This window comes from Lontra canadensis, unplaced genomic scaffold (assembly GCF_010015895.1).
Source record: "Lontra canadensis isolate GAN:19392208 unplaced genomic scaffold, GSC_riverotter_1.0 scaffold32, whole genome shotgun sequence".
In the NCBI taxonomy this organism is placed as follows: Eukaryota; Metazoa; Chordata; class Mammalia; order Carnivora; family Mustelidae; genus Lontra; species Lontra canadensis.
The window spans coordinates 6,245,105-6,267,289 of NW_022631026.1; the positions used below are offsets into that span (position 1 = coordinate 6,245,105).

The following is a 22,185-nucleotide window of genomic DNA, read 5'->3' on the forward strand; positions in this document are numbered from 1 at the left end:
GACCAGTTTGGGCTCTTTTCCAGAAACTTTATTCCCAAGCTATTTATTTCAGGTTCCTATTTTAAGTTTATTTCTGGCAAAAGAAAGATAAAGGCACTCAACAACTTTCTGTTCTCGAGTAGGAAAATCTCAAATTTCGGGCGATCTGGAGCAGTAGCTCAGTCAGTGAATACGTATCTGTGGAGGGTTTACTGTTCCTACGGTGGGGACCCTGCTGGGTGTTTCAGGAAGACACGGAGAGATACGAGGCTCTCATATTTATCAAGAAGTTACAAATCTGTTTGCAAGAAGAGAAATTTGTGTTAAAAACCCCAAGTAGATCAGCATGAAGAAGTTTCCACTGACCGAAGCTGGGACAATTTGAGCATCAGAAAGTAGATTACAGTGGATCAGAACACTTTAAATATAAGTATAGGAAATCATGGTGATGATGAGCTCAGAACTTCACGGATCATGATTAGAGTGTGGGAATCAACACATTGTTTCAAAGACTTATAAGGGAAAGAATTTTTTAAAAAAGATTTTTATTAGTTTATTTCATTTGACACAGAGAGAGATCACAAGTAGTCAGAGAGGCAGGCAGAGAGAGAGGGAGAAGCAGGCTCCCTGCTGAGCAGAGAGCCTGATGTGGGGCTCGATCCCAGGACCTTGGGATCATGACCTGAGCCCAAGGCAGAGGCCTAACCCACTGAGCCACCCAGGTGCCCTGTAAGGGAAAGAATTTTTAAAAACACCCTATACCCAGTCAGTTGAGAAGCCCAGAAGGAGGGGTGATAGGAGGTTTGTTGGTACTTCTTGGTGCCGTAATGTGAGGTCTTGCTATTCCTCCTCTGTGTGCAGTTGGCTGACTGCCAGTGAAGGGAAAAGATAGGTTCCTCCTCCCAACTGGTGACCACGGGCTGTGAGGCAGCCCGCAAGGTGAAAAGAGTGGTATTCCTGCCTACGTCTTACCAACTGTGTGATCTCGGGCAAGTCTCTAAGCCCTCTGAATTCCACTGGATTTATTCAGAAGATAATAGGGATGATAATATTAAGACCTCACAGTGTTACCAAGTTAAGTTGAACAAAGGCTTAAAGGCCACCTAATCGGCATTAACGACAGGGAATTCCCTCCCCCTGCCTTTTGGGTATTCGCGTAGAGCGGCACAGGCACGATTTTGGGGGGCACCACGTGGCTCCCAAGGCGACTTTGGCCTTTGTATCCTGTTTCTCTAACCCAGTGGAGACCTCAGCCCCAGATGTCTGCTGTGGCTGTCACTCCCTTCCAAAGCCACGCTGGAATTGCCCACGTCTTGGCCACCAACTCTGAAACAGTTATAAAAGAGCATGTGGTTTGGAAGGAGCTTTCCTTTGCTGTTAAACCACATGTGCTCGAATTTTCTAACTGAAGTGAACTAGACGATGTAACTGACCCATCTCTGAAATAGAATTTTAAAAATCTAAAACGTGGGCCCCTGTTTGGGCTAGGGAAGCTGTTTTTCTTGTTGAACCGAACACTAGTACAGAGCAGCACAGTGGGCTTTGGGGTGAAATGCACTTGGATATGAAGCCCGGCTTGGCCGCTTGCCGGCCCTGTTTCCCAGGACAAATATTTGATATCTTTGAGCGCCCCGACTTATGTTCACCATGATGAGGAAGAATGCGTAGGTCTTATTACAAAGTTGTTGTGAGGTGTAGAAAAAGGATACATTGTCCGTACTCCGTAGAAATGACATCGTGCTCCTGTTTACCGTGTGTGCTGTTGGATCTTTGCTGAGCGTGGCTGAGCTCGTGTCCCCACGCTATTCTTTGCTTCTTACCCTAACCTTGTGAGTATCTCACAGCGGATCTCTAACCTTCATGTGGCTGAGACATTTGACCATTTACTCACCAGTCCCACGCCCCTGAAAGGCATGGGCCTGGAACCCAGATCTTCTGGGAGCGCTTCCTACTCTGACACACATTCTTCAGGGCCCCTGTGTGTGTTTTTCTGTCTTGTTTGCTGAGTGTAGTCTCAGAAATGCATTTAATTTATCTAGAACTCTCAGGTCCTTTTCTGAAATGGCAAAGAAAAAAACAAGGAAAAGGGCTCGAACAGCGAAATTAATTTTCTCTTATATTTGTGAGGCCAACGTTGGAATCCCCAGAGGCCAGTACTGGAGGTCTAGGGCATAGCTCCTCCCTGGTACAATGGACAGGCACACCATTCATGGATCACAGGAATCTGGCTTGGGGTCAAGGGCTGCCCGTCACAAATAAATGTTCCTCATGTTTCCCCGGTCACCAGGCCCAGGAATTGGCATTGGCCGACAGTGGTTTAATTTACCTGAGGAAGAATCTGATGGCATTCACATACAAGTTTATGCTACATGTCTGTCTGCCCCGTGGTGCTTACAAAGTGGTCGTGTTACATTTCTCGTTGAAATGAGGAAAACGTAGAAATCAGGCGCCTGGGACTCAGATGTCATTTAAGCATCTGCCTTCAGCTCAGGTCATGATCCTGGGATCGAGTTCCGTTTCGGCCTCCTTGCTCAGCAGAGAGCCTGCTTCTCCCTCTGCCTCCTGTTACTCCTCTTGCTTGTGTTCTGTTTCCCTCTCTCTGACAAATATATAAATAAAATCAAGAAAAAAAAAAAGAAATCAGGTGCTTGATGAAAACAACAGTTGTTTTATCACAGACTGGCTGGATTCACTTAGAAATGACCTAGAAGTACGGGGATTATAGTCAACCACATTAACTTACTAGAATTACCTGGGCCCCTCCACCTGCCTCCATTTCTGAATCAGAGTTCTGAAGCAGGGTGGCGGCTTCTACAGTCTGATAAGATCTATGTTATCATTTTGGTGTCCAAAAGGGATTGGGAACCACTGAGAGGGAGACTCAGAATCCAGGTTTCCATGCATTAAGGCCTAATGATAGTAAAATGCTGTCAGATAGATTACACGGGTTTGCTTTTTGTTGTTGTTATTCGGACAACAGTGTGTTGTCTTGTATTTAAAGCACAAAGATAAGTAAAATTTAGTCCCTGTCTTCTAAACATGTCTAACGTTGAGACATACGTTCCCAATTTCAATGTCCATGCTGAGACCAAGGACAGGGGCACAGGACAGAGTCATGGAAGGCTTCCTGGAGGAAGGAGACATCTGTGGGATGTATAGCAGTCGGGGAAGGCAGGGCACCTGAACAGAGGATGTTTATGAGCAGAACACAAGAGACACTCCGTTGACCTTTGTGGCCCCAGCCTGTGCTCCAAGGTCCACAGCTCCTGCCGTGTGGAAAGGAGAGCCGTGGCATGTGGCTTCTGGTTCAGGGCTCACTAGAGAGGAGCGGGCATGTCTTCCTGAGTTTCTAGGAGAGGACCGAGTCTCCTGGCGGGGCTGGTGCTTCCTGCCATCTTGTACACCACAGAGGGGTCCTAGGAGATGTGGGAGGCCTCGGGGTACCCTTGGCGCCTCATCTGACATGCTGGAGGCTGGGGGCTTGTTCAAGGAGGCTCTTTCCATCTTGGTCGTCGTCGCGCTCCTTCCTTGGGATCTGTTGCCAGTGCAACGGGACCGTTGTCAGGACAGCGAAGTGATTTCTGTTCCTGGTGCAGCTCGACGCTTTTCAGATTCGTATCCTGCTAATGTGTTCAGTTTTATTCACAACTTAGGAAGAAGCTGTTAAGCAAGAGGTTGGAGAGGTTGCTGTACTAACGGGGCGTCTCCCACTGCTGTTATAGCTCACGTGGAAAACGAGGAGCAGTACACCCAGGCTCTGGAGAAGTTTGGGGGCAACTGCGTGTGCCGAGATGACCCGGATTTAGGAAGTGCGTTCCTGAAGTTCTCGGTGTTTACAAAGGAGTTGACAGCACTTTTCAAAAACCTGGTAAGTGTCATCACACAAGTGCAGCTGTCAGGCCGCGGGTCAAGTGCGTGCAGTTCCTTTAGTCGGCAGGGTAGCCTGTAGAGGGTAGCCGAGGTGTGTCTGCTCGTCTGGAAATACATTTCAAAGCTCATGTGGTGCCTAAAGGAATTATATTTTCTATACCCATTTGGTCACTTTGGAATAAATTTTAGAATTGTAATTCTTACAGTAACATGGCTTTTTGAATTCAAGTGGGCATTTTAAATATACACGGCTGTGGGACAAAATGGATAAATGCGTTCATCTTCTTAAGGGCCCCTGACTTCAGTTTTCAAGTTTATAAACTACATAGAATCATCTGTTTCTGGTAATTATGGTGGGCATTTAAACTTAGAATATTTAATAAATATGTTCCAGGCCTGTCTTACACAGCAAGGTAACCTATAATCAAAGCACAGAAATTGCCATGAATATTTAAAGGCCTTTTATGCTCCCAAATGCAAAGCCTAAAAAAAGTCGCTTTTTAAGCAAGTGGGAACGTGGAGTTGGGACTCTTGCCTGTGGCAGGTGCCGGGTAACGTGGGTGAACGGGGTTCTTTCTTGTGCTTGGCAGCTCTGGGCCTTCCTTGCTGTGGGAACAGAATTCTGAACAAGTGGGCAGCCTGAGGGGGTGTTTGTGACCCCGCTGCCTGGCTTCTTCCACAAGGGGAATACACACTGGGATGGCCCCAGCCTCCCTTTCCTGTTTTTCTCCCCCGGCTTCAAAAGGTCATGGGTGACCGGAGCAGGTCAAGGTCGCAAACAGCAGTGCCATTCTCATTTCTCCTGTCAGCAAGCAAATAACAAGTGAAAAAGTAGCTCATCATTCTTGAAATGGTGATGATGGTGGGTTCGTACGTCTGGCCGTGGCGGGGCAGAAAGAAGGGAACATTGTGTAGGAGTTAAAACGGGGAAGGACAAGAACCAGATCCTTAAGGCTCTGGGTCTCTCTCCCCGTCTTCACTTGTAAGAGATTTCAGTTGGAAATGGTAAAATTAAAAAGCTGTTACTGTTCTTAAGTTTTTTACCTGGGCTCATTTGCAATCTCTTGGGGACTTTTGTCGAATTCATCACCCATTTCTTCCTGCTTCCAACAAGCTGGTGGCAAGCATCCTGACTGGGGATCCCTGGTCCCCCATTAGCCCAGCTCCCTGGACCCTGGCAGACATGCTTATTAGGCTGTCACCACGGAGTCAGATTGGAGCTTTTTTTTTTTTCAACTGTAGAAACTGAATGGCCCCAGAGACCTGTGGGGGCCTCTTGGGACACTGTCAGCCCACAGCCCACTCTCCCAGCCCCTCCATGGGTCAGCCCCTCCGTGACTCTGGGCACCTCACGCCAAAGTATGAGTGAACAGCCTCCAAAGTGAGAGACCAAAACAAGCAGAGAAGAGGACTTAGAGAGGAAACCGGAGTAATGCAGACAGCAGAAGAAGCTTTAAAGAAATTGTATTTAGGGGCACGTGGGTGGCTCAGCTGGTTAAGCAACTGCCTTCGGCTCAGGTCATGATCCTGGAGTCCCGAGTTTGAGTCCCACATTGGGCTCCCTGCTCAGCGGGAGTCTGCTTCTCCCTCTGACCACTCTGCTCTCATGCTCTTTCTCTGTCATTCTCTCTCTCTCAAATAAATAAAATCTTAAAAAAAAAAAAAAAAAAGAAAGAAAAGAAACTACATTTAATTCTTCTGAGTGATGGGGCGCCTGGGTGGCTCAGTGGGTTAAGCCTCTGCCTTCGGCTCAGGTCACGATCTCAGGGTCCTGGGATCGAGCCCCACATCGGGCTCTCTGCTCATCGGGGAGCCTTCCTCCCCCTCTCTCTGCCTCTCTGCCTACTTGTGATCTCTCTCTGTCAAATAAATAAATAAAATCTTAAAAAAAAAAAAAGCGAAACAATAGAAAAGTAGAAAACAGATCACAGACATGATGATGAATCCTTCAGGCCCATCAGTCAGTGGACAGGCGCCTCAGAAAGAATGAATGGAAGACAGGAGGGCGTCATGAGGACAAGATGGTCCCTGAACTTGAACCACTCGTGTCTCCAGATTGAAGGCTGGTCAGAGCCCAGAACAGGGAGGGAGGAGCCCTCTAGGCATATCTGTGTGAAAATGCGAACAGTCTTCACACTTCCAGAAGGCACATGGTGGATTAGGAATCAGTGGTTTCTGACGTCTCCTCAGTAGCACTGGGAACTTCAAGGCTTGGAGCAAGGCCACTAACCTCCTAAGGAGCAGGATTCCAACCTGGAGCCACAGGCAGCCGCGCATGCAAGTAGAACCAGAGATATTTTCAGTCAGGCTAGACTCAAAACGTTCAGCTCCTGTGCGTCATTTCTCTGAAACTCCTTCAGGATGTGCTTTAGCAAAATGAAAAGGAAAGCCAAGAAAGAGGAAGATGTGTGAGTGAGGAACAGGATTGAGCCAGAAGGGAGGCGGCGGGAGGGATCCCCGGAGGATGAGCAGGGCCTCAGGCAGGGGTCTCCCCGACCCCCTCACCCCCACCCCCACCCCACCGAAAGCAGCTACTCTTTCCTCTCCATTCAGCTGCTGTCCAGACCTGGCTTTTCTCAGTGTAGCATGGAGGGAGTAGTGCCACACCTGGTTTTGTGTAGAGACCCCCGCTGATTGCCTGACACGCTTAGTTTACTTAATCTTTACAACAGCTCCCTGGAGGGAGTCTGGTTCTCCCGCTCTGGAGACGGTGTAACTGAGAAGGCTCTGGGGTCTTTAAGGAGCTGGGGACGGTGGAGAAGGGCCCACCTTAGCCCTCCTCACGGTGGAATCCCCAGGAAGCCAGCTTGCACTTCCTTGCCAACATGAGCTGTTGTACAGTTAACGAAACTGCCCCTTCTGTTCTCAGTTTTCTGCAAAACTGAAGACCAGGTAGGCTGGGACCTTGCCGTGGCGGCTTTGCCACGTTGAGCATTGCGGGAATCAGGAACGGCGACAAGGCCCGGCTGCACACCTTTTTGCCCTGAGGAAGCCGGCAGTGGCCATTGCTGCTGAGCACCCGCGGGGTGGCAGGCCGCGGGCTAGGTATGAAGGGGACACTCGCTCGGTCCTCCTGACCCCTGTGCAGGACAGCTCCTGCTACCTTCGTCTAACGGGGGCACAGACTCAATAAATGACTTCCCGGGTCTGTAGCCAGCAAGCAATAGAGTTGAGATCACCAAATCCATGCTGTGTCCATGGCGGCATTTAAAGAAGTTAAAGTTTCTTGTCAACTCTTCCGGAGGGAAAAAGACGGAACAGGAAGGACGGCGGTGCAGGGAAAGCATCAAGGGAAACATGGGTCGGGCGGAGCTGCAGTGGCCTCTGCTGTGGGGCCTCAGTTTCCTCTGTGGTGGAAACACCAGGCCCACTCAGGGCCAGCATCGAGAGGAAAGCGGTGGGGGGAGGGGGGGTCTTTGTCAGCTAGAGCCCAGCTCGCGGGTGACACCCTCGTGTCATCAGGAAACAGGAACCCAAGTCCTGGTGGTAGTGGCTTTGAGTCTGGATGCCTCCCTTTGCTTTCAGCTTGTACTTTATGGAGTTAGGGTTGTTGATCCTGTCTCTGGCAAAGATCAGAGAGAGGGAGAAAATCTCTTACTTGTGCCAAAATTAAATTCACCAGGCCTGATTTTCTGGGCCAGGGCCCGTGGCGAAGCCATCCAGCCACTAGAGCACCGAGGGGCCTCTTCTAAGAAGCTGTTGCTGAGAGTGAGCCGATTACAGGAGAATTCTCCTTTTTTGGTATTTTGTATACCATTCTTACTCCTATTTTTGGTCACATCTGTCCTATCTCTTATTTTTAAAGCCTTGCTTTTACTTTCTCTCAGGCATTTAAAAACATTTCCATCTTGGGTGGCTAAAGATGGTCCATTCTCCCCTTGTCCAGAAAGGAAAATTACCACCTACCTGCTTTGTGGCGAGAGAGGATGTTTATAAAGCAGTTGGAGCGTCTCCAGAGAAAGGCCAACTTAATATAGAGTGAGATTTTGTTAGTAATGGGTGAGATTCTCACTTTCAGAGAGCCTATGAATTTTCTCTGCAGTTATGCAGGATAAGGGGAGAAATAAGGCAGCTCCAGAAATGTAACATGTGTGAAATGAAACTGGTTATGAAGTCAGCCCAGTTTCTTAGGTTCTTTTCCTCTTACCAGATGGATGTGAGAATCCTGGAAGGATTTTCCAGGGACCACTTCTGTGCTGGGAGGTAGCTTTCTAATGAATGGCTGCATTAGAGGACAGATTGTAGAAAGGTCATTCCCAGATATGCTGTCCCTGTCTTGGTTTCAGAGACTTGGGGGTGATATGTATGTGCTCCCCGTCTGCAGAGCTGCCCTGGGGGGAAACAGGACCAGCAGATGCTCAGGGAAGGACGTAGTCCCTATGTGAGATCTGGGGGCAGCCTTGGGGCTGAGGAAATCTTACTTCACTCACAATGAAAGAGGAATCTGAGGGATGCCTGGGTGGCTCAGTTGGTTAAGCCACTGCCTTCGGCTCACATCCTGATCACAGAGTCCTGGGACCGAGTCCTGCATTGGGCTCCTTGCTCAGCAGGGAGCCTGCTTCTCTCTCTACCTCTACCTGCCACCCTGCCTGCTTGTGTTGTCTGTCTGTCTGTCTCTCTCTCTCTCTGACAAATAAATAAACAAATAAAATCTTAAAAAAAAAAAAAAAGAAAGAAGGAGGAATTTGAAAATTCCACCGACCAACATACACCTAAGTTAGGAATTCATTTTAGGCAGCTGTTGGGTGTTACAAGATATTCTAGGAGCAGAGCAAAGCGCTAGTGAGGTTCTGTTGGGGTGTGGGGCTGCCTGGGACCTTGTCCTTGTGAGTGGGCAGAGCCTGGCAGAGAAGCGTCCCAGCCTGCCGTGTGGATATCAGCTGGGTTCTCCTGCCACATCCTCCGGTGTGGTCCGACTGAGCTCAGTCTCCAGACTAACAGAGCGTGTCACATCGCGTGGAGCACAGAGAGCTTTCTGCTAGGTGTCTTCACCCTCCGGACTTACGCACATGTCTCCTCTCTTTCTTTTTAAAGACATTTTTATTTATTCATTTGAGAGAGAGCATGTGCACATGTGTGAGAGCTCAAGCAGGGGGAGGGAGGAAAGGGAGGGGGGGAAGCAGGCTCCCCACTGAGCAAGGAGCCCGATGCGGGGCTCAATCCCAGCACCCCGGGATTGTGACTTGAGCTGAAGGCAGATGCTTAACCCACTGAGCCACCCAGGCGCCTCGTACTTCTTCTCTTTTAACTTCATTTATTGAAAATGTCATATATTAAAATGTCTTACCTTCTTATTATTAACAGGGGCACTGATCATGATCTCTTCTTTTTGGGAGGAAGACTTGTTTTGGACGTTAATTACTGAACTATGCTGAAATTTAGAGAACCCCTGGCATTTCGCACGTGGTCTATGGCCCGTCTCTGCCCCTAGACTGGTGCCAGACTACCCACTTTCCATTTCGGACATTTTAGTATCCTGACACTCTTGTGCCTGCTGATTGCTGGGTTTTACAGCCGCCGGCGTCTGCCTCCACTGTTTCTCCTTCCACAGCGCTGGGAGCTGGAGCACAGGATGGCTTGGCTTGCAGGCTCTTGTATGCAAAGTAAAGATCTCCAAGCTCTGAGTGCCGAGGGCTGGAGAGCTGGGCGGATGGAGTCTGTGGACAGGCCAGCTGCCGGTTACTCTGGATGCCCAGAAACCTTTGCGCTGACTTCTTAACTGGCCTTATGTGCAGCTGGAAATTCTTTGTCTTAGACTTGCAAGTCTTCAGCCCTGTAAGCTGCTTCCTACACTCCCAAGTCCCTGACCAAAAGTAAAAGCATGTCCTTAGTTTAACCAGAACAACAAAAGCAGCAAAGCTAATGTGAGAGCCTCTGTGTCTTGGTTGTAGCACAGACACCTCATACGTCTAAGTGAACTTTGATACTGTTTCTTCCCTTCTTCCTCTTGTGGAAGACATTGCTCCCTCCCTGTATTCCCCCGGTACACGGACCTGTAGAAGTGAGAGAACGTGGGAAAAGCTGGGGGTGGGAACGAGGCCTCCAGAGGTTGATCAATCGCGCGCTGGGTGACTGGGCCCGCTCTGGCGCTGTCCAGGCGGTGAGCGCTGCCCTCTGGCCAGGGACACACAAATGCTTTTATTAGAAGCATTGTGTGCTCCGATGGCCACGGTGCGAATGCCACAGAGCCCGAGGACGTGGCCCCCGCCTTGGGTCCTTGGGTCTCTGGGGTGGAGGTGGGGCCAGGGAGTCCTGTGGGCGCCACGAGGTCCTCAGGACCATCTGCACGTGGACATGGTGGCAAGTTCATGAACACGTGCCTTGCATGAATCTCTAATGACTTGTCAGATGCGTGGAGGATGCACTATTAGGGACTAATCAGTTGAAGCGTTAATGAGCTCCAGACAGGGTTTGTCTCTGTTCTCTCTCACCATCCTGTGTTTTCTCAACTGGTGGCTGCTAAAGGGACAACAGCCATGACATAGGGGACTCTGTGAAATCTAAGTGAGCATGTGTGGACAGACGGGTGTGGATGAAGGCGAGGGTCAACTGTCCTGGCCGCCGCAGAGCAGGAGGCCAGATGAGAGGCCTCAGTGATCGGGAGGCCACAGGGACTGTTCTCCTGCCTGGGTAAAAGCCGGGACAAGTTGCAGTAGCCCAAGGAGAAGCCATAGGGGGAGGAGGGGACGGCAGGTGTTTGCTGTTCCAGGGGAGGTTGGTAAGGAGAGAAGACTGATGAAGGGCCAGAGCTGGTGGCTGGACGAGGTGGTGGTACAGAAGGGGGTCTGCGAGCTGTCAGAGTCCTGCTTCCCGTGTCTCCTCCTGTTGGTGAGGGGCTCGACCCGGAGTCCGGCCCCGGCCCCTCTGTGGGGAGTCATCCGCCAGTCTGTGTAGATAAATTCAAGGTCCTAGCTCCTCTGTGTACCTTCCCTTCTGTCTGGGAATTTTCAGCTATTAATCGGTCATTCCTTGAAATCGAAAACTTGGCAAACCGCATCGGTACCTGCATGTCTCAGATCCTACTCGAAGAGCGTTTAGACATTGTCTCATCCCTGCCCCAGAGCCCCTAGCCTGGACTCCAGTGGAATCACCTGGGGCTTCTTAGAGATGCAGACTCCCAGGCCCTTCTCCAAGCCTCCTGCACCAGAATCTTCATTTTCGTTAGATCCCCAGAGGATGAGAAGCATTGATCTAGAGCAGTAGTTCTCACAGTGCGGTTCCCGGACCAGCAGCAAGGGCATCACCTGGAACTTGTTAGAATAAAAATCACGGCCCCACGCTGCACCTGCTGAATGGTGGTTCTCAAACTTTGGTGCAGTGGTAGCACCGGGAGGGTTGTTAGAACACTTTGTTGGGCCTATTCTCAGAGCTCCTAACCATGTGCACCTCTGCTGAGTTTCCCCGTGACGCTGACGTCACCGGTCAGGAGCCGGCCACCATAGAGGACAGCCGGTGAGGTGCCTCCGAGGCTTACCCCCAGGGAGACGGGGACGGTGATGCTCGGGCCTCGATGGAGCCCGCAAGTATCTCCCATCCTTGGATTCTAGGAGGCAAGAAGTTTGAAACACCCTAGTTGATGCCGTCGTTTTCATGTCAGGAGACGCTGTGGAATCCTGGGTGGTTCTGCTGCTCTCGGGGGCCTCGGAGTTAGCCGTCCGCGGGGTTCAGCGCGGCTGCGCGGAGCTGGAGGTGCAGCTCCCGCCCCTAATGGAGGAGAGGGGCGGAGGGTCCCTGTTTTCTCTCCACTTAGAACGTGAAAGATCAAAACAGCGTGACTTGCGGAGATGCAGCGTGGAAGGCAGAAACCGACCGCTAAGCTGTAGCCCGCCGCGTGTCTGGTGTGAAAGCCGCCGGGGTGTGTTTTTGGCAGCTGGCTGGTTGTGATCCTTCAGTTTGTGTTAAACTTAACCCGAGATCAGCGTGGCTTCCCCCGCCCCCTTTTTTTTTTTTTTTAAAGATTTTTATTTATCTGTTTGACAGAGATCAGAAGTAGGCAGAGAGGCAGGCAGAGAGGGAGGGAGGGAAGCAGGCTCCCTGCTGAGCAGAGAGCGCGCTGGCCTTGATCCGGGACCCCGGGATCATGACCTGAGCCGAAGGCAGAGGCTTTAACCCACTGAGCCACCCAGGCGCACCCCCCTCCCTTTTTAATTAAACAAACCAGCCGGTTCTTCGGCTTTTGGCGGCAGCCTGGGTGGAGATGGGGGTGATTGTGGGGCGATGTGTGCTTCAGACCCCAACCGGCCAGGGAAGAAGTCTCTGCACTGACCCCAGAAGCGAAAGTGACCTGGATGGTTCTCCTGATGAACCGCTCGTGTAACAAGGAACTAGAAGGGAGCTCCGATGTAGGTGGCCCCTCGGAGGGAAGCCCGTATTCAGCCTCCCAGCTCCTCCTGCTCCGGTCTTGGGGGATGAATCTGTCTCTGGCAGCGACAAGCTGTGGGACAAGCTGTGGCTTCAGCTTCTCTGCTCAACTCTGCTTCTTCTCATTGGGATTTGGGGACCAGATGGGTAACTTAGCCCTGTCTAGCTTTGCCCATCTGTAAAATGGGGATAGCAGCACCTACTTCTCAGAATAGTTGTAAGGTAAGGGTTAAATGACAGCAAACTGCCCAGGGCCATTTAGGGATTTAGACCATTATACCCAATACCATCTGCTTCTACAAAAACCTTTTTGCCTGCATGCCCATTCTTTCAAATAAGCCGTCTTTGGAAAGCACAGAGAAAACTTCTTTGAATCCACCAGGCACACTGCCGCCTCGGTGCCTTCATGTTAGGAATTCCCTCTGCCAGGAATGTTCTCCCACTGGATTCTCCCCCGGCTCTGTGGCTCCCTTGGTCCACTGCTCGAATGTCACCTTCTCAAAAGGCCTTCCGACCTTGATTTGAGAGTCCAGCCCCTGAATCATCATAACACCTTTCTTTGTAAGGTTTGTTGTAACCCCAAACTGAAAATAACTCTGCAGCCTGTGACAGGAGTCGTGATCCCCCGACTGTAGTCTTGCCGGATCGTGCAGCAGTGCTCAGCGAGGAGCAGGAGTGCACTGTTGGTGCCGCAGCACGGATGGCTCTCCAAGTAGGGAGCACTCACTCTCCAGGCAGATAGGAAGGCGGCCACAGAGAGGAGTGCGCGCCGCCGGATTCCGGAGATGTACAATTCTGGGGAAATGAAAACTGTTCTCTGGTGACAGAAGTAGATTGGTGGCTGCCCGGGGACTGAGGAGCTGGGAGATGGGGCTTGCAGAAGGGGCACAAAGAAACTTTTAGGGGGTGGATATGTTCACTGTCTGGATTTAGGCGATGGTTTGATGTGGGTGTTTGTATGTATATGTCATAACTTACCAAATTATATACTTTAAAATGTGTGTAGCTTATTATATGTTAATTATACTTTAATAAAGTTGCTTAAAATTTGTTTAAGCTGTTGGGTTAAGGCATTGCCATTCCGTAGAACTTTTGCATGGGTGGGACTGGCCAGTATCTGCTCCCACGTAATTAGCCAGTAGCCTCGTGGAGGTCTTGAGCACTTGAAATATGGCTGTTGCAACTAAGGAGCTCCGTCTTTAACTTGATTTAATTTTAATCCATTTAAATGTGAGCGGGTATGTGTAGCTGGTGCCTAGCACACTGGACAGCACAGGTGTATAGCTGTACCCGCTACCCCAGCACACCTAGCAACACCACCCACACGTCCTCCTGGGTCTTAGGCTCTGGTTCCCGGAGAGAACTGGAGGTTTCCAGCAGGTGGTGACTGTTCCATACATACTTATGCTTAGTAATACTGAAACCTCTGCGAAGAATTATGCCCTTATTTGAATCAGTGAGGTCTGAGGTCTTTTTTCAACTTTCCACCCCGACGAGGTGCTGGGCCTCCTTGTGGTTGGCCTTTCTTTGAAGCTTTGCTTTTTTATTTGACTCTGTGATTGAGCAGCATTTGCTCATGTTAAAAAGAAAAGAAAAACTCCACAGATCTCAAAGTGTCATTGCCTCTGAGGTTTCTCATGAACGAGACAGATTAAAATAAACTTCCGTGACACAGGTAAGTCTCAGTGAGATTCTTTAGCTGTGTTTTATATAGGGATCCATTGGCCTCTTAAGGACAAGCTGATTATCCCCAAAGAGAACTGGACCCTGTTGAGGATTTTGGAGGGGAGCCCTGGGAAGACCTGTTCTTTTCTAGGTTCATAGGCCTGGAGGTAGGAGGTCTGCCCAGTGACTTTCCCTGTAATGATTCTCTCTTCTTGTGCTGCTTCTTAAAAATAGCTCTGATAAGAGAATCCTGTCTGGGATTCTCACTTGGCAGAGCCATCTTCCTCATTGCCTAAGTCAAGGAGGTGGCAGCACTGAGGTTCCCAGGCAGGGTGTACAGTGGGACCAAGATGGAGCCTTGGCCAGGTCAGTAGCCAGTGGTCGCCAGTGACCAGAGCTAAAGGAGCAGGTGAGGCGGTGCCCCTGGGAGCTCAGGAAGCATAGGAGGGAAAGTGGAAAGATTTTATAGAGTATGGAAGTGACAGAGCAGGGACAAGGAATTTTAAGACCACCACCACCACTGCCACCACAAAAAAATAGGAAGAACAGCACAGAAATGTGGCTTCTGGATGGCTGTGCCCCCCCCCCCACCCCGCCCATCATCTCCTCATCGGTGTCTATTCCCCGGGTGGGTGACAATCGCGTACTGAGGTTTTTCCTGCTTTCTGCTCACTAGCCTTGTCTGCCCCACCGACTGAATCATTTTATTTCTCCTTGTGAGTTCACAAACCTTTGACTACTTACTGACTCATCTCGTCAGACTTTTCCAAGTGAACCCAGGAAAAGTGAAGACAGGGAGAGAGAAGAAAGGATTGTTACTTCCAGGATTGCCTATATGCAGGGCACCTGCCTACTCGGAGAACATGAGACTCTTGATCCCAGCCAGGGTCATGAGTTTGAGCCCCATGTTGAATGTAGAGATTACCTAAATAAAAACTTTAATCAGGGCGCCTGGGTGGCTCAGTGGGTTAAGCCACAGCCTTCGGCTCAGGTCATAATCCCAGAGTACCAGGATTGAGTTCCGCATCAGGCTCCCTGCTCAGCAGGGGGTCTGCTTCTCCCTCTGACTTTTTCCCCCTCATGCTTGCTCTCTCTCAAATAAATAAAATCTTAAAAAAAAAAAAAAAAAAGGTAGGGGTGCCTGGGTGGCTCAGTCGTTAAGCGCCTGCCTTTGGCTCAGGTCAAGAGCCCAGGGTCCTGGGATCAAGTCCGGCATCAGGCTCTCTGCTCAACATGAAGCCTGCTTTTCCCTCTCTCTCTGCTTGTGTTCCCTCTCTTGCTGTGTCTCTCTCTGTCAAATAAATAAATAAAATCTTAAAAAAAAAAAAAAAAGACTCCCTATTTGCTGTTGGTATTAGATCCCTAGTCAATAGCAGTGATTGAGCTTAATAGTCTATAATCCGATCATGCTAGGTGTTTCAGAAAGCCATGTTACATAATACATGTGTTAAAAAGTAAGTCAGACCACAAGAGAAAGCCCAGTGCTTGCTATCACTAAGGAAATATTCTGGTTGGATTACCCAGGGATGGTTTAATTCTTCCCATAGGTCATAAAAATTTCATTACTCATGAATTGAGGCCTGGGCTGCTGAGCACAAGGATGTGTACTGGTTTGGGCTGTGGTTTTCACCCCTGTGGGCCAGAACAGAAGATGGTTCGTTCAGCTGTGGCCCCGAGGCACAGGGGACTGCCCGATCACACGGAGAAAGAGTCAGAGCCCGACCTTCGTGCCTCGGGGCACTCTTGCCAAGACAGAGCACCTGGGCTCCTGTGTGTGTGTTCTCCAGCCCAGGCAGAGACTAAAGCCGTCATTTCCTGGGACGCTCACCCTGAGTCAAAACATGGAGCCTTAGAAGTGCAGAGGCCCGTGTCCAGGAGGACGAAGCTGGATTAATGAGTCCGTCCATTGATAGGAATTCTGTTAATATTTGTAATGGTATATTTTTTTTAATAAAAACAGCTTTATTGAGGTATATTTTACTTACTATCTCAAGTATATAAGTCAGTGATTTCTAGTAACTCTGCCAAGTGGCATAACTGTGACCGTACATCGGTCTGGAGATGGTTTCTGCTCTCAGTAAGGTCCCTCCAGTCCTCTCACAGTCAGCCCCTAGCCATCACTGATCTGCTTTCTCTCTCTTCTGTAATAATTAAGCTCATTATTTTCTGACTAGGGAAGTACTGGTTTCTTATTTTAGATCATTTGAATAACTCCAGCAAGAAAAAGCCACTGGAACGAAGGCCAGAACCCCCTTGGTCCATCTGGCACCTGGACGTCCCTTCTCAGCATTGTCTTCCCTGCCCTTCCCTGTCCCTCTGCTCACGTGGCTGCCGTGGGCCTCTGCCCACTTCTCTGTCCTGCTTCTTTTGCCCGGGATAGCTCCCCACCCGATCTTGCAAGACGAAATGCTCCCTCTTTCAAAGGTGTGTCTCACATAACCCCCGATCAGCAAAGATTTCCCTGGTGTCCAGGCTAAAAGTAATTTTCTTTTCTCCAAAATTCCGTGGTGGTTTATCTATGGCTCTCTGGAGTTCTCACAGGGCAGTCTGCTTACTTAATTCCGGGCTTTATCTTTCCTATTAGCCAGTGAGTCCCTGGGACTGAGGTTCTGTCTAATCCATCTTTGTCTGCTAACCCTCTGTGCCCCTTCGTCTTCATCTCCTGTCACTCCCTAAGGACCCTGTGCGTCTCCTTGGCAGCTGTGGTGGCTGTCGTGTCCCGGTCACTGTAGGCTGTGGGCCCCATCCACGACATCGGGAGGGAAAGCCGAGCCAGCCAGTAGGGTAGCCATCGGTGTCCACTCCTCAGCTTTCCCGTTTCACTCTAGATACCAAAGCTTAGTTTCTCTCTCCTGGACCTGACTCCTGTCCATCAGTACCTGTGTTCTTATTTGAATTAAATAGAAGATGGTCTTAAAATACATTTATAAACCAGACTCTGCATTCTTTCCCCTGCTGTAGAGAATCTTGTTTTCCTCACTTATTCATGCGTACACTCATACTTAAACATGCCTCTTGTAACAAACGCACTAGACTTCTTTCTAGTAATAAGATTTTTAATCTGCAAGCACCTTGTTTCTCCCCCCAACCTACTGTATAACCGAGTTGTGCTGGTGGCTTTGGTGCTCCCCTCGGGGCTGTGTTTGCTGCCCTTTCTTGCACTTGCCTCGTCCAAGATGGCGCAGTGTTGGCTCCTCTCTGGGCAGTGTTCAGGACCAAACTGATCTGTGCCTGACTCTTAGCCATGGCTCTTCGTGATCGTGTGGATGAGTGGGCAGCATCATGAGGCTCAGTAACTGGGACAGACCCCTCCTTCCCAAGCCCAGGTTAGCCTGCCTGGCCGCTCAGAGCCAAAGTCATTGTCTCTCTCCAGAAGGAGCCATTGGTGTCTGCACAGAGTAAAATACGCTGCATGTGTGATGTCTTAGACTTTCTTTGTTTCATTCTTGGTGTGTATAGGGGCACCTGGGTGACTCAGTCAGTTAGGCATCTGCCTTCAGCTCGGGTCACAATCCCAGAGTCCTGGGTTCGAGCCCTGCATCAGGCTCCCTGCTCAGCAGAGTATGCCTCTCCCACTCCCTCTGCTGTTACCCCGTGTTCTCTCTCTCGTCAAATAAATACATAAAATTAAAAAAAAAATTTTGTTTTAATTCTTGGTGGGTTTATATATTTATTCTTCCTGTGAGACGGCAAGCATTGTGTTTTTATCTTTGTAGGCAGCTGGTTGCTGTCTTTAAAATACATGCTCAGTAAATACGGGACGGACAGATTAATGAATTCACATATGCATTTGCTCTATGATGTTTGCTCTAAAGGTATTAGTGAATCTCTAGAGTCTGTCTCTTATGTATTAGATGCTCCAAATAATACTGCAGTATATTGATTTCCTCAGTATTTCTCAAGCACCTGCTCTGGGCCAAGTCCTGTGCTAGGGGCCGTGGAGAATATAACACGAGTACGCTCAGAGCTGTCCCTTAGGATGACGGTGTGAGACATGAGATGGAGCAGGATAGGACCTGTCAAGTGCCTGAAGAAATTTCTAAAAAAGAAAATATTGGAGGATTTGGGCGGGAGGGATCACTTCCTGCTGGCAACTGGATGGAGGGTGTTAACGGAGAAGGTGGCATCTGGGGAAAGCCTGATGGACGGGAAGCCTTCGGACAGGGGTGCGGGAGGACCCTCGGCCGGTGGAGCAGGTTACGTCCAAGTAGGGAACAGCAAGGCCTTCCACTTGGCTGGGTACGAGGATGAAAAGTAGAGAAGGAGGTTGGACCGTGGAGGGTCCCAAGGGCAGGAGTCGGCTCAGCCCTTATCAGGGGCAGCACCCGGGATGAATCCGACAGCACTGCAGGGGAGAGGAGGGTCACGCGGAGAGTAGGGGCTGGTGGCCAGGAGCCTCCTCCAGAGGAGGGGCTGAGAGACCCACCCAGGAATGTGGCAGCGAGAACGGCAGGTGGGGAGTTGGTGGAGAGCAGCTGGGGCGCGGAGAGGAGCCGGGCGGGGGCACCTGCCAGAGGCAGCAGGGCTGGCGGGATGGCAGCCGGGTGGGGCGTGCGGCTGCGGCTGCGGCAGGCATCCGGGCGGGGGCAGGTGTAGAAGCAGACAGGCGTGCGGCAGCCTCTGCGCTCGGGGTTCCTCCTGCCATGGTTTACGGCGGAAACCAGGTGTGTTTGCTGTCAGACGTGATTCACCGGCACAGCCTTCTTTCGTCAGTCTGCCTTCCAGTCATCCCTGAGACCTCGCCTTAACTCTGCTTCTCTGTTCCAAAAACCTAACCCTTCCGGCTGATCCTCGCAAGTCCCCGCTGATTCCGTTGTGCCATGGCGGGCTGCCAGGTGCGTGACAGACATTGAGCTGTGGAAGCCTTGGACCATGGTTACCCAGAAAAGGCATTTCTGTAATGACAGTCATGAATCGATCATTTATTTGGCAGGATTGGTGGTTTGGGACAGGCATTGTCACACACCTTTGTACTATTTTTCAAGTCAGTTTCTTCCTCCCATTTTGAGGATTCATATGCCAAATAGTGTATGAAAATCAGATCCCATGTTGCCTGAAAAATTGGGCCCAGAGTTGGTTTTCCTATTCAAAGTAATTCTACTAAAATTAAAATTTTCCTCTGCTCGGTGGTAAGAATAAATGCACATGGTTCCAAAGTCCTGACTTGCCTCTCCTCTTTCATAGGCCCACAGTCTAGGTGTGCGTATCCCAAAGTGCCACACGTGCCACACGGCCCCGGCAGTACCAGCTGGCAGTTGTGTTGACTTAGGGCGATGGGCTGAGCTGGGGAGAGGAGAAAGGAGATCTCAGCTGTGGCCAGGGAGGGACTCGGTGGGCCTCAGAACATGGGGAGCCGGTGCCTAATGGTTCCCAGCCAAAGCTTGGTGTCTTCACTTCCCACACTGGCAGCCAGCGGGGACAGCCTTGTTCACTGTGAGTGTGCTCCAAGTGTGTGTCAGGCTTGATTCTAGTCAATTTAATCTGTGGTGACAACGTGCTAAGCCTCCATCCCTTGCCTTCGTGCTTCAGGGAGAAGAATAGAGTACCTCAAGACCTCCCTCCCTCCTTTTCTCATTTTTCTCCTTTTCCAGCAACACACACACACGTCCCGCATACACCCCACACCTCACATGCACAACACGTGCAACACACACTCGTTTCTTTTCCTCTCTCTGAACTTTGACTCCTACATATTCACGAAGAGACAGGGGTCCCCTCGTTCTCTTCTTCGTTCTGAGTTCCCCTGCGGGGGGCTGTTCTGGGGAGATTCGGGTCTGTGGGCCCGAGACTTCAGTAAAGCATAGCCCAGGATGTTGGAGCTGTGAGTGAGAGAGGAAATGTGTGTTTGTGATTCTATTCGGTATCTTTAAAGTGGTTCTGCCATCGGTTTCAAAATAATTTTTCTTCATCATAATGATGATCTTTTTTGCAAACTTCATAGGTTAATAGTAGAAGGCTGTTACTGTTGTGAAGAGTTGAGAGACACAGACTTTCTGTGAGTTGTGTTTTTATCTGCAAGGTGAGTCCGCCACGAGGATCGGAGCGTAGGAATAAATAAGGCTGTGGCACTCGCACCGGCCGGGATTTCAGGGAAGGTTGATTATTACCAGATGTTCTCTAGCGTCTTGCTGTCCTTTCTTCAGATTAAAAAGGACATCAAATAAGAATTTTGTTTGTTTGCTTTTTAGATTCAGAATATGAACAACATCATCTCCTTCCCTCTGGACAGTTTGCTGAAGGGGGACCTAAAAGGAGTGAAAGGGGTAAGCTGTCCAGGACCCAGCTCACCGGGACAGTCCTTGGGGGAGGTAGAGTCGCGGTCATACCGGCCTGTCCAGGCATGACACACATGTGCCTTCCTACTGGATGGCAGGACGGCTACTTGCTGCCTCGGTTTCCCTCATTTTGCTATGTTCGCACCACCTTTCAGCCGTACTGCTGGTGACCCATGGCCTTTCTGGTCATCCTGCTGGTGCTGTAAACGTGGGAAGGGCAGGAGGGCGGGGCGGGAAAGAAGCTCCTTTGAGGCCCTTAAGTGGTTTTCACCCTCTCTCAGCTGAGTGGAGAAGCCTGGGCAGGGAAGCGTGGTTTTCTGGCCGGTGTGTCACTGGTTGACCACTGGGCAGAAGAGTGTCCTTGCAAAGACGTAGTTTCCCAGCAGGAAACTCTGCACCAGTAAGGCTCGAGCCGACTTTATATTTCTGTCCTCCAAAGGACGTTCCTTGTTCAGGGAGCGCCTTGCCACCAGTCGGCACCAAAGCTGTGCGTTGTTGCGTGTGCGGGTGCGGAGAGGGCGGCGCGACTGGGGTCTATAGCAGACGCCAAGCAGTACCCGCTCCAGCCGGTCACCAGCACAGGAGGTGTGTGATCCGAGGGGCCGGGGATTGTGCCCCGCTTCCTAGATCAGATTCTGCGGTTGGATCTGCACGTGATTCCCAGTCACATCTGGCTCATCCGGAAGCTGAGGCTGGCCAGTCTCTGCGACCTCTGCAGGGACCTCTCAGTATTTCGCTCCCAGAACCTGTCACGCAGGGCACCGGGCCTGGCGAGCCATTAGGACACTGTGAACATTCCTCATTGTCCCGGGCCAGGGTCCTAGAGAACACATCTGTCGAGTTAGCCAGTGGGGTAGGGGGGCAGGGCGCATAAAGCAGAGGGACACACACGCAGGTTGGGGGGAAGCATGATGGGGCGCTGCTTCTGAGGCTTTTAGTATGGCTTGAAGCCCTGAGTCTGGGGCAGGAGTGGGAGAGGAGTCCGTGGTGGGGAAGACTAGTTCCTGGAAGGCCTCAGATGCCGGGCTGTGAGCTTTGGCCTTGTCGTAAGGCCAATGAAGAGCCAAAAAATAAAAAATAAACCTCCTCCCCAAAATGAGATTCTTCTGATAAAAGAACCCTGTTAAAGGGCACATACATAGGTAGGAACCACTTGATAGAATTTCCAGTGGCTCAGTATGTGCTTTTGAGCCAGGCTCTATCAGAGCGTACGAGGTCCCAAGTTCCAGATCGAAGAGCAGAATCAGGAGACCCCAGGAGAAAGCGAAGGGCTTTGATGTCGTTGTTGTTGGACCCAAATCAGGGGTACATCTCTCAGGGGACATTCCCCTATTCATTGAAAAAGTCAGAATCCCTTTTTTTTTTTTTTTTTTTTTTTTTTTTGGTGGAGAGAGGTACTAAAACTCTTGCCAATGAGGTGGTTCTCTGGGGAGGATGTAGGTCACACACCATGGGCCATGGGTTCACACGCACTGTAGCGGACAGCGCATGCGCACCAGTGTTGTCCGCTTCCTCTGTGCGCGTGTGGCATGCCGCTGGGCTCACTCAAAGCCTGAGCTCTAAGTTCTTTATTTTTCATGGGATCGTATACATCATTTATTACAGAAATTAATGCTTCTTTCAGGACTAGTCTAGGAAAAAGTAAGTTGTCTTGCCCAGAAGCCAAAATTAGTTCTGTTTAATTTATGCCTCTCTGTTTACAGGATCTGAAAAAGCCTTTTGATAAAGCGTGGAAGGACTATGAAACAAAAATGTGAGTGTTTCCTTTTTTTTTAAATGCAGATAATTAGAGATCTTAATTTTAAATTGAGCTTTAATTGCTTGAAGGTATTTTCTAAATAAACCTTTGCCCAGGGAAGAATCCACTTAAACCCATGTTGCTGGGGTTCATGACGAGGCCAGATGCTTTCACACTCGGCGTCTAAATTCAGCAATGCTGCGGACCTCTTCAACGAGTTTTTCCAGGTCCCTTTTCTGCAATGTCATAATGGTTACAGAATGTAATTTTCAGAAAATCTAATTGAAGGACATTAAG

General features: G+C 50.0%; 1 protein-coding gene across 4 annotated transcripts in view; it reads left to right on the forward strand.

Annotated features, from left to right (window-relative positions):
• Positions 1-22,185, forward strand: part of ASAP2 (ArfGAP with SH3 domain, ankyrin repeat and PH domain 2) — a 166,729-nt gene that overhangs the window by 73,595 nt on the left and 70,949 nt on the right. For all 4 annotated transcript variants that reach the window (XM_032866807.1, XM_032866809.1, XM_032866808.1 and 1 more), the window contains exons 3-5: positions 3,702-3,847; positions 20,064-20,138; positions 21,854-21,903. In XM_032866807.1, coding sequence (XP_032722698.1) covers positions 3,702-3,847; positions 20,064-20,138; positions 21,854-21,903 — 271 coding nt within the window. The remainder of the gene's footprint in view (positions 1-3,701; positions 3,848-20,063; positions 20,139-21,853; positions 21,904-22,185) is intronic.